Genomic DNA, 13,144 nt, shown 5'->3' on the forward strand with positions numbered 1-13,144 from the left:
TCAAATGAAATGCATGTATGATACATAACTGCTTGAATATAAAACACATACACACATGAAAACATCTTTATTTGAAAATATTTGGACTTGCAGTCTTTACACATTCATAGCCACATGACATCTGAACATTATTCCTTTTGTGAAAGTATTTTAAATTCCAGTAACCACTTGAATGATATTGATAGTCTTTTTCTCTCTTGCATGCACACACACACACACACATACATGCATGAAAATGTCTTTGTTTTAAAACTATATGTGGACTGTACAGTCTTGACACATTCACCCAAGGACTCTGCTTCCTACATTTACAGTACAAGTATACCTGTTGCACTGTAAACACCATACTGTACTATGGGGTCCTATTACAGCGAAGTTGCACCTGGTATGGAGTTCTTTCCCGGGGTAGGCGGAGGTCTTAGAACAGGAGCTTGTCGAAGTTGTGTCCATTTATTATTTTCTATCACCTTTTCTTGCAAGGAGCGATGACGAAATTCCTCTGCAAGGCGAGCCAAGAATAGTTTTCTTTTCTCAGTGGACCCTGAGCATGCCTTGTACAGTACTTGTGGTCACTATCACAAATGTCAAGCATGGTGTAGAATACGGTAACCAGCGCCCGTGTTTTCCTGCTCACACCCACGTCCCCAGTTATTCCCCATATTCTATATTTTTCTAACCTTACTTGAAAATTCAATTTAGTTTTAATTTTCCTTCATCATTTATTTTTAGTTTAAATTTAGCTTTTATTTCACTAAGAGATTTACATTTCATTTGTATATCTATTAGTTTCAGTTTTAGTAATTATGATTTGGTTAAAGAGCTACTATTGAGTTTAGTTTTGTGTCACAAACCAATAGAACAGTACACTTGGTTATAACATGAGTTTAATGTTAGTGGAAGCTTACTATACTACATGGTTTACTATCTAGTTTTGTTTTCCCTTTATTGCCCAGAATGGTTAAATTTTAATGAAATTTAGGTGAATTTTAAGGTTTGAGGGTTTTTATACTCTAAATGTCTACAGCACACAACATCCTGCTCCAAGACAATGTGCTTATAATGAATGCCTTCAATACTGTATTCAAAAATCTCCCATACTGGGCTTTATGATGTTCTACCAGCCATATTTAGCTCTGATTGCATCTCAGGAACATAAAATTTGTAGACAGAATTTTGCCACATGAAGGCCTAAAAAGATATTAAAAAAAAAAAAATCAGAAAATAGACTAGTGTGATCATGAAAATCATGGGGTCCTGGGAAGAACGGGACTCTTAGGCTTGAATCAGTGTGCAGACTCCACCTAGCTCTATTGAGGGAAACAAAGAAAAACAAGCTTGTAGCATCAAGGTTAGGGGCAGTGAGCCTTGAATAGCCCATGCGTAAGAACAGTAAACCCTTAACACTAGAATTACCAGAGCCTACAAAAAAACTCTTAGATCCATCTCACCTTAAATTGCTTCTCACCTCTGTCAGCATTTTTTTCCTGTAAATGTGTGGATAAACAGCAAGCAGCCTGCTATCGCACCCCCCACCCCATACAGTTTTCTCAGCTCAATTCAGTTTACCTGCGTGTCAGTTGCTTAGAGTTGTATAGAGTGAGAAGTCGAGCAAAATGACACCTTTTATAAATACTACATTGTATCTGGAACAATTGCATTTCATGTGTGTTCCGTGTCTACAACGATCTATGTAAACACATTGTTAAAACAGAAACGTTTTTCATATTATAGTAATAATTGACAAAATGTAGACATGAAGTATATAATGTGTGAAACCAAATATTCAAAGAAACACTTTCACAAAAGGTACAAATATAACAGAACAAGTGCGCTTCTATTCAAGAATATTCTGTTTCAACGATGTGTTTACATAGATCGTTGTAGACACAGAACACACATGAAATGTATGTGTTCCAAATACGATATAGTATTTATAAAATGTGTCATTTTGCTTGACTTCTCTAACTATACAACTCTAAGCAACTGACACGCAGGTAAACAGACTTGAGCTGAGAAAACTGTGTGGGGTGGGGGGATATGATTGCAGGCTGCTTGCTGTTTGCTGCTTATCCACACATTTAAAGGACAAAAGATGATGACAGAGAGGTGAGAAGCGATTTAAGGTGGGACGGATCTACGAGTTTTTTCGTAGGCTCTGGTAATTCTAGGGTTAATGAGCAGAATAAGAGCAGGTAATAGGAGTATGGACAGCCACAAAACAACAGAAACAGAGATCAGGAACAAAACATACATTTTCTAAACCCACTTATCCAGAGCAGGTGCGCAGGAAACCTGGAGCGTGGAAATATCTCTGACATGCAATATATATGATAAGAACAAAAAGAATGATATTTCAATTATGTATTTTGAGAAAAAAATTGAAGGGGGACAAATATTTTAAAACATAATCCTGCTACTGGATTATTTTCACAATATCAGGTATTTTGAGCTGTGAATATAAACTAAAGAAAGTTAAATTAATAAATACAGAATAAATAAAAAAACACATTAGTATGTTTAGTTTTTCACCAGATGGTTGAATATTTACTACCAATTAGCAAAAAATGAATTCTTTGTATAAACATGTTAACTATTATTACTTCCAAGAACGATTCATACTAAAATCACCTTTCAGGAAAACAACCATTTTAGGCTAGACAAAGTACTAAAGCATGTGGTTAGGGCATTAAGAAAGTGGAGGGGCAAAGTGGAGAGATAACGTATAATAAAAGTAAGTTAACACTGGAACTGCCATACATTTAAGTACTGTAACCACCGAACGTCTAAATATTTTTTGTTCTCACTAAAGGCCTTTCAGCTCAACATCCTAATAATGTATCCGTTCTGCCCTACCCCCAAAAGGCTTGAACGTAAAAATCTATAATTTCATGCCACACGACATACATATATTTTTTACAAATATTTTCACTTTAAATGTTGCCGTACATTTTCAGTCAGAGACAAAAGAATGGACAAAATGCATTTCAATCAGCTGGGGACATAAAATAACACGAAGTGAAACTGGAAGTGGTTTTGCACTACTTTGGCCATGACAGAAAAAAACACAATGGGATGCTGTGGCCAGATACCTTTTACAAAGTTGCTTACTGTCTAAGCATAAAACCACTTCAGTATTTAAACGTAAAAAGCAAAAAGACTTTTCAATTGGCTGGGAACATAGAATATTATGCAAAAATTTTCTGTATATAATAAATAGTTCATAAAAGTATGGCATTACTTAGATATTTCACAGATAATTATGTAGATAAACAGCTTGCAACATTATAGACTCATTTTCACAAGAAAACCTCACCTCTTATTCTCGCATTTACATTCATTGTTGATTCTACTGTATCAACTTTGTGAGCAGCCATTCACCGCAGCACTCACAACTCCTGGCTTATTCGATACTTTCCACAATGTGCTACATCACGTTCTCCTTTTCCTTCACCAAATTCTTTGTGATACCACATCAGGCAAGTTTATATAATTCTATAATTATATAGTTCATATTCCCTAATATGAGCACTTGAAGTGCAGCAATTTAGCAAGAGTTAAGGAAGGACAGAAATGTCACATGGACACTACTAAAATATTTAAAGATTAAACACACAATGCCAATTAGTATCAGCTGTGTTAACTTACATGAAAATCATGTTTTATTTTTCTTAAATATGAGGTCCTTAAATAAAAGTAGAAATGCCACCTGCCATAGTATTATTATAATAAAAAAATATATAATAAAGTTGCTGACCAAGAAGCACAAATAATTTCAGCACTGGTAAAAGATGCTTTCCTACCTGTGTCCTTGTCTGTGCCTTTAGTACATGCTACAATGGCACCCATACTGGGCTGTGAAGTCATGCCCGACATTGAGTCCACTGCTACATCCACAATATCAGCACCAGCCTGTGCACATGCCAACATTGAGGCCACTCCTGCCCCTGCAGTATCATGGGTATGCACATGAATTGGAATTTCAGGAAAGCGGTCCCTCAGAGCACCAATAAGCAGAGTAGAAGCATTTGGTTTCAATAAGCCAGCCATGTCCTAAAATATAACAGGAGGAACAGTCAGAATTGGCAAGTCTAATAAATATGAATGCAATTTTTAAACACATATCCCAAAGCACAAATGAACAGTATATTCTATAACCACCTGCTTCTACATCTCAAACTAAGAAAACCAGCTCCTACTTTCTGTTTAGCAATGGAACTGTGGAAATCATCACTATGTGCATTGTTCACTAAGAACAGAAAGTAACAATTATAGAATTCAAAGACTTGCAAAGAAAAACAGAATGCATATGGTTAAAGGAAGTTTAAAATCACACACTACACCTCAAAAAACTGTAAGCTTTGTTATATTAAATATACACAGCATAGGTTACTGCCTTATTAACACACAGTTACACATTTTTGTTGTATTTATAGAATACCTATTGAAGCCAGGAGTGGTCCACTTATTTATTGCAGGTCTGAATATGTAGTGCAGTTGGTTTCTCTTCTTTTTGTATTTCTAAAACTGACTTTCTGCTTTTCTACTTAACAGCCCTTATACAAACAGTATGTATATTAAGCTAAAGTACTCAATTTATGTTATTTATCACGAATGAGAGTGGTTGGACCTTGTGACTTTTGGGCAAGCATAATTTTATTAACCTTCCAAAACATAACATCTACTAATAATCAGTAAAGGTGGTAGTAAAGATATGCATAAGTGATCTCTAAAGTTGCTACTCATTTAAAATAAGAAAACAAAAAAGGAGTAGCATAGATTTTAAAACTATACAGAAAATTCTACTGAAAAGGAGCATCATAAAATCTCATTTTGCTTGAGTTGTGTATCATAGTGATAAAGGATTTGCATCCATTAAATAAGATTAAATTAGAAGTGAAGGATGCAAGTAGGCAGGCAGATAGCATTACTTCTAGACAGTGAGCCAAATACTGTAAAAAGACAATATGGAAAAAAAGACACACAAGCAATGCAAAGTGAAAAGATGCAAAGAAGCTAGATGTAATGCATGAGGCTGACTAATATGTGAAAAAAGCACAGAGTCAAACAAAAAGTGACTATTTTTAAAAATGAGTTAATTAGATGCATGGCATAGTATGACTATCAAGCAGCACTGCTTATAATCCCTACTTTCTTACATCTTAAATTGAAAGCTTTTTATTAACTTTTGCCCTAATGTGTAAATCAAGTGTTAAAAGCAAGCATGTTATTATTTGCCGCTTCTGAAATGATCACCATCATACTGTGGCTAGTGGCAATGGACACTATATACATAGCTACGTGGTATCACTATGAGGGTCTATTTTCAGCTTGGAACCAAAGCAGAATAATGTTCATCTCCTAGAAAAAACAATTAATTGGAAGACCGCCTGCGGTGGGCTGGTGCCCTGCCCAGGATTTGTTCCTGCCTTGCAACCTGTGTGTGTTGGCCAGGATTGGCTCCAGCAGACCTCCATGACCATGTGTTAGGATATAGCGGGTTGGAAAATAAATGGATGGATGGATGGATGGAAGACCGCTGGTGCTGAAGGCAGTAAACCTCTCAATATGTACATACAGTTGTGTAAATAGCCACTGAAATGGGACAAAACTTAACAAAATGTTGGTTATTTTTTTCAAATTAGCTCTTCCTTCCTGGAGTAGAAAATGAATTATAGTCACACAGTCATTGTTTGTGCTCTATCTAGATAACTATCAGCTAATTAAGCAAAATTGGAGTGTATGGGCTTCTGTTATTTGTCAAACCTCTTGTGTTCTATAAGTGTGTCAGTATGAAGGATCAATTATAGTAGGTCTTCCTCATTAATACCTTCAAATGTTAACTGTTTACATATAATGTAGTTCTTATTGCTTTCCATAGCAACATGAAAAGTGAAATGTTTGGTTATGTTTCTCACTGACATCTTAAAGAGATTAATAAAATTACAATTAGCTAAACTGCCTTTCTTGAAAAAGTCAATATTTAAAAAATGGATAGCCATTAGAATGCAGGAACTTACGCAAAGAGCTAAATGAGATGTATTTAATAAAAATTAGTACTGATGCAGTGTTTTGAATTGTCCTGTTACAGTTTGACTATTACTTTCATTGTGATGAAACATTAAAATAATGGTTCTTCTCACCTGATACTTTGATGAACTGAACATCACATTATACACATGCAGGTCACTGATGTAACAGCAAGCTACGACTCATGAATTACTCATGAGCACCACATTAATACTTTAAATAGATTAGAAAATGAATAGAGGGTAATTTCAAGTTCAAGGGTGCAAACGGCCCTATCGGGAATAGATGTGAGGCAAAGCCCAGCTAACTCCCTTCTGCAGTTAAAATTAGTGCAAACAGAAGGGGGATGGAGCTGGCAGTTGTTGCCCAGAATAAGTACTTGATTGTTGTTTTTACAAAAGGTACTAGTAAAGTCAGTTATTCAGTTAAACTGTCTGCCTTAGAGGGTCTCATTTAAAGTAAATGTTGCGATTTCTTTTGCTATATAAAAGTAAGTTTAATAGTTCCCTAAATCCATTAAAAACTACTAAACAAAAAGTAATTGTCCGCACAAAGAAAGGTTTGACAACTAATACAGGGTAATGAGGTAAAAGCTTGCAGGGAATCCTGCTGAAAACTACCCATTTTCTCAACTTTGTCCTTCTGAACAAAGGGAATCTTAAATTTGTTTAAAAGTATTAACTGCACAAAACTCCTACTTTCTGGATTCCTATGACTCAACTAACCTAGGGTTAATTTACACAAAAAAGTATTTCAATCAAAAATCACTGTATCTAGTAATTTAGACATACTGCTTAAACCTTATAAAGAATGCAACCGGTCAAAAATGCTACAGCCTATCCTTAACCAGCTCAAGACAGAATCATGCACTCTTCTCCTACTTCCACTGGTGCCACATTTCTCAATGTGTCTATAATAAAATAGTAGTTTTATCCTTTTAAGTTCAGTATCACAAGGGGTCAGAGCCTATACAACAGCACTACACACAAGGATGGGAACAGCTTTGGACAGGACCGCAAACTCTCATTGTACAGTATTTTATTTCTTGCCAGTATAGATCCAATATTTCCAGTAAAGCTATTTAAACTAATTTCTTTTTCTCTGAAGAAATGCACAAAATTGGCAGAAAGGCACTTAATGACCTTATGATGATTACCCATTCAGGTAACACAAGGAATATAGATTCACTTTAATTAGGCATGTGTTAAGGAATCAAACAATCCTTCACTGAGTATGATTTGTTTTGCTTTTTGTTCTTAATTCTAATTTCTTCTTTATCTTGTTAATGTTGCTTTATTTTATCACTACCTGTACCCAAGACACCTGTTTTATTAAGGTTACTATAATTAAAGTAAAGAACATCAAACAGAATATATTATAATGCATAACAAAACAGAGTAAAGGTGACAGGTTAGCCTGACCTTAATGCAGAGAATATGAGTGCCAGCCTTAACCAGCTCTTCTGCTAACTTAACGTAGTAATCAAGAGAGTATTTTGTTCGGGTTGAATCTGATACATCCCCTGTGTAAGAGATGGCAGCTTCGACTACACCACCAGCCTGTCCAGCAGCTTCCATACCCAAGATCATATTTGGGAGATAGTTGAGTGAGTCAAAAACACGGAAAATATCCATGCCATTCTCTTTTGCCACCTCACAAAACCTAAGGGACACAAACATAAGCTAGTTAAGCTCATTAGCACCAAAGTTACATCACAGACTTTAAGGTTGTGTATATATTACAACCTCTTTTTTATTTTTTAATTAGGTCAGAAAAATGTAAAAAAAAAAAAAATTGTGATGAGTTTTCACCTGCAAAAGCATGCAAAATAGCTATGATGAAACATTCTTTTTCTGTAGGCAAAACAAAGACACAGCAGAATACTAAACAAACCACTTTATATACTTGGTAACACTTTAGTGTAGGTACTACATAAATGCATCTATGACTCATTTATTATTAAATAATGATCTCAACACACTTCTTTGGGTCTTCATAACACTTACAAAACATCAGTAAAGTGTTTGCTCATCTCTGCAATGTGAACTACTAACAAAACTTCACTTTGGAGTGCTCTGAGGTGGCTTAAATGACACACAATTAATTCTCTTGATAATACATATTTAATATAAGACATGTGAATTCTTCATATTAAGAAATTTTACCATCATGTCAATAGGCCACATTGCAATGAATAACCTATCTACTGATGTTTTACAAGAGTAATGAGGACCAATGTATTACGATGTACTTTATTGCTTAAGAAGGTTAAATATTTCATAGCATAAAATAGAACTGGGAGAGGCCCAAATGATAAAAGCCTAAAATCTGTTACTTGTAAAAGAAAAAAATGATAAACAAGCAATTTTACAGCATTACATTTCTTCAGAATTCTGTTAATAAAACAGAAGTGTACAATTAGCACATTTAGAAAGACTCAAAGGTACAAGCAGTGCAAGGTCCAAGTCAAACTGTGTACTTGGAAAGTTCTTACTTGAAGACAGCGTTATCAGGGTAGTTAGTGTAGCCAACTGCATTGGCTCCTCTCAGCAACATCTGGAAGGGCACATTGGGAATGAGGGCACGCATTTCCTGCAGTCTTCGCCAAGGGCATTCATAAAGGAAGCGCATGGCTACATCAAAGGTTGCGCCTGTCAAGAATATGATATAAAAAGGAACCTTAGATGGAATATCTTCCAATACGTGAAGATGTGATCAAACAGTGGCAAAAATGTTATGTTCACCGAGATCCAAACACAGATGTCCTTTTTGTGTAAGACCATTTGACTATAATAAAACATGGCCATACAAAGTGTGTGAATTCATTAATAAATGAATATTGTAAACATTTATAACGTCAGTTACAACACATACCTGTATAGTGTGATTTTAAACTAATAATGGGAAATATACAGCATTTAGAAAGAAAAAAATACAAAAAGTTTTTTGAATTGCAACTTTCAAATCCTAATGCAGTATTCATCTTCTGTATTGTTTCTGGGATTGGCTCCAGCAGACCCCAGTGACCCTGTAGTTAGGATATAGCGGCTTGGATAATGGATGGACATTCATGCTGCAGATCTCCCGTTCTACCACACTGCAAAGGTGTTCAATTTCAATCCAGTGACTGGGAAGGCCAATAAACACTAAACTAACAGTCATATTCATTAAAAACCAGTCTGAGACCAAATTTGCTTTGTGACATGGTGCATTACTATGCTAGAAGTAGCAATTAGAAATTGGGTAAATTTTGTCCATGAAAGGATGCACATGGTCAGCAACAATACTCAAACAGGCTGCAACAATTGAGTTGTATTAATGAGCCCAAATTGTGTGAAGCAATCATTCCCCACCCCATTACACCACTACCACTAACACTAACACCAGCCTAGACTGTTAACACATAGGCAGGTTGGATTTATGCTGTTGGTGTCAAATTCTGACCCTAAAACCCGTGTACCTCAGCAGAAATCAAGATTTATCAGACCAGCTCAAATTTCTCCAGTTTTCAACTGTCCAGTTTTGTTGAGCCAGTGCCCACTGCAGCCTCAGCTTTCCGTTCTTGGCTGACAAAAGTAGAATCCCACGTAATCTGCTGATACTAAGGTCTATCTACATGAACGTTCAATGTGCTGTACATTCAGAGATTGTTTTCTGCTCATCACAATTGTACAGAGTGGTTATCTGAGCTATTATAGCCACTCTATCATCTTTAACAGTCTAGCCATTCTCGTCTGACCTTTCCCAGCAACAAGGCATTTCCATCCAGAGAACTGCCACTCTCTGGATGATTTTTATTTTTCGCACCTTTCTGAAGAAATTATCGATTGATGTGCATAAAAATCCCAAAGATCAGCAGTTACAGAAATACTCAAACTGGCCTATCTGGCACCAAATATCATGCCAAGGTCGAAACCACGGAGATCTCATGTTTATGACATTCTAGTGTTTGAAATTAATATAAACTGAAGCTCCTGACCGGTATCTGCCTGAATTTATACATTGCTCTGCTGCAAAATGGATGGCTGATTAGATTATTGCAAGGATAAGTGGGTGTATAAGTGCTCCTAATAATTTGCTCAGTGACTGTATGTATACTATATGTGGTTTCACTGTATAGACTGTTTCTGAGGATGGAGTCAATGAATGGATTCTAAAGTATTTCAAACAGCTGTCCAGATGCAGAATTATACTAGAATTAAGCACTTAACTGTAAAAATCATCATGCATGTAATGTACCATTTAAGATACAAACACTCATACAGACAGAATAAAAGTAGTATTATGCATCACAAAGATATTTGAAAACCTTGTTTTCAAAGTCACATGTGCAATACCAAAAAATGTAATCCACACACAGCCAATGACATGTGCTCCCAAAATAAAAAAAGACATGTTGAAACCACAAAGCTGAAAATTGTACTCACCTGAAGCTGATAGCGTTATTCAATATTAAAATGTTTAGACTTCTAGTAAGAAAATGTTTCACTGATAGCCTTTGAATTTAAACTTTGAGATACTTGATTCTCTAATTAAACCTTTCGTAATGCAAAACACATTAAATACAGTAGATACAGTAATTTATCATAGTAATACATAGCAATCAGCATGTTAAAAGCCAACAAAATTCTATTAATTTCTCTTTTTCTTACCTCCCCAGTTCTCAAGGCTGAAAAGATTGTTAAAATTATGAGCAACAAAAGGTGCAATCTGTTTGAGATCATGAGTTCGAACACGAGTGGCCAGGAGGGACTGGTGAGCATCTCGGAAAGTGGTGTCCATTAGTAGTAAACCTTTATGCCTCCTGATAGCACGAGAAAACCCTTCTGGACCCTCACGGAGGAGAACCTCACGGAATCCAATTGGTGGTTCACCTGATGGAAGAAAAGTAAAGACAGGGCACAGTGGTGGATTTATATTGTGTAATAAGGTTAAATATCAAGTTTCAACACCAATGTCATCTAAGTAAAGCAAGTGGTTTGTATTCCAAACATTTCAGAGTACAACCTATTAGGACAATGCAAGGGTATATAATCTTGGTAGGTCTAAATATAAATAGTGCAAGATTGCAATGCTTGAAGCATAATGCAGAATTAAATGATTTAAAAAACTTAAAGGATTACACTACTATTTTTATTTAAAAAGGACAATGGGCAGTGAAAAAAACTGGGAATTTGGGTGAATAACTACAAGACATTCCATGTAGTAATTGTACTAGAATTCCTAACATTTACCCAAAACAATGTGAAGTGAACAAACACTGTTGAACTAACAGTCAACCCCATCACTGTCACCACAGACAAAGATGATAATGTGGTATGAACTCTAAAACAGTCTCCAGAAAAACACTGATGCATAAAGTACTGCACAGCAGAGACCTCTTTAATTTCCAAAAACCTTCATTCTTTTATTTTACAAGAATTTCTTAACACTTTACTTTGCCCAATGGAAAAAAGAGTAATGAGACATGGATAAAGTCAGTTCTGAGAAAAATTTTTGCACAAGCAGGGAGAGAAAACCATGGCAATCACATAACCAAATATATATTTTCAAAAATAAGTGTTATATACTGTATATATAAATTAGAAATACCTGCCCAAACTTTTTAGATTCCATTTATGTTAATTTAAGTTCCATTTGTTAATTAGTTTCAAACTAGTTTGTTTCCCTGTCTATTTAAACAATTCTGTGTCTTTATGTGTATTCATTATGTAATCAGTAATTTGTGAAGATAATTGCAATTATGTGTGAACTTGCTACAGTTCTCTGAGCCTGCACTCAGTTTAATGTGCAGTACAAAAAAAGAACTGAAGTACAAGTGGGAAACCATTTATTACTCATCTAGGACCTGTTTTAAGTTCTACTTTTAAATCACAGCATGAATAATGTAAGCAATGCAATGTTCACACAAAATGAAAAAAACTGTCCCATTGTTGATAAAAACTATAGATGTCATAAAAAATGTTTAAAAATGTAAATTCTCCAAACCAAGTTTCATATCTGAATATTAAAACATCAATAGTTGACAAGTACTCAGTTGCCAAATATGCAGAATGTCATTCCCATTTAGGTAATGGTCATTGTCACTACATTTTTAATTCAACTACACATGAGCATTTACAAATTTGTAGAAGGAAAAAAGTAGGTCAACACTCAGCATTTAGTTAACCTTGTAAAAGAGAAACATTTGTAGTATTAATTTGTGAAAATGGGTAAGAGATTCAGAATACTGAAATACTCCAGAGCTTGCCCCCACGCCCCAAAGTGAGGTCTCATTATGGATGAGTGTGTTTAGTTTCTAATGAAACTGTATGTGAGATATAGTGCTGGAGGTTGTGCAACAATAAGGAAATGATCTAAACAATTAATTTCCATAAGGAAAGTACAATTTATATGATGCAGCAGTGTTTTCACCTCAATATTTTAACATGGTATTCAATTAACTGGAATGTAACACAATGCGTTATAAGGCCAGAGAACACTAAAGGTGAAAAGGAGTGCCACAGCTTGCACATCAATTAGAAAATGATTAACACAGTAAATGTCTATTAGGAAACTGCTATTCATATGCGTCAGCAGTGTTTTCTTCTTAAGGCAACTAGGGAACTGATTTATACAGTTCTTGAATGTAGCACAATGTGTTTCAATGGTGAAAGTTGGTGTGTGGCCTTTGGAATGCTGCTAAGTTCTTTTTGGAAAAGTAGAGATTATTTAAAATGGTACAAAAACAGCAAAGGTATTGATTTTGCCATATTTCTTACATAACTGATAAAATTTACAAATAGAAATAATAAAATGAGGTCAAACTAAATACAGCTTTGAAGAGTAGGTTAAATAACTCTGAATTTCCCTGGTTAAGCATTCGACTGATCCACAAATAAAACTAAAGCAAGGGATAACGCAGATCTCTCTCTCTCTTAACATGCTGGATTGATTTTAATTAGACTATTAAGTAATTTACTTTTGAATCCTTTCATTTTTGTCTCACATTTAAGTTCACAAAAAGGGATCAGGAATGGAAAATGCCATGTTAGCAGATTATATGCAGTACCATCACAATTTTTCCATCCAGTTAGTAAAAGAAACATTGATATCAGCTACAACTGACCTTTTGCGT

At 35.2% G+C, this 13,144-nt stretch overlaps 1 protein-coding gene across 4 annotated transcripts in view; it reads right to left on the bottom strand.

Annotated features, from left to right (window-relative positions):
• The window catches only part of pcxa (pyruvate carboxylase a), a 596,757-nt gene that overhangs the window by 129,664 nt on the left and 453,949 nt on the right, over positions 1 to 13,144 (bottom strand). For all 4 annotated transcript variants that reach the window (XM_039769066.1, XM_039769065.1, XM_039769063.1 and 1 more), the window contains exons 12-15: positions 10,680 to 10,901; positions 8,522 to 8,678; positions 7,449 to 7,689; positions 3,801 to 4,050 (exon numbers count right to left, since the gene is read on the bottom strand). In XM_039769066.1, coding sequence (XP_039625000.1) covers positions 3,801 to 4,050; positions 7,449 to 7,689; positions 8,522 to 8,678; positions 10,680 to 10,901 — 870 coding nt within the window. The remainder of the gene's footprint in view (positions 1 to 3,800; positions 4,051 to 7,448; positions 7,690 to 8,521; positions 8,679 to 10,679; positions 10,902 to 13,144) is intronic.

This window comes from Polypterus senegalus, chromosome 11, assembly GCF_016835505.1.
Source record: "Polypterus senegalus isolate Bchr_013 chromosome 11, ASM1683550v1, whole genome shotgun sequence".
NCBI lineage: Eukaryota > Metazoa > Chordata > Cladistia > Polypteriformes > Polypteridae > Polypterus > Polypterus senegalus.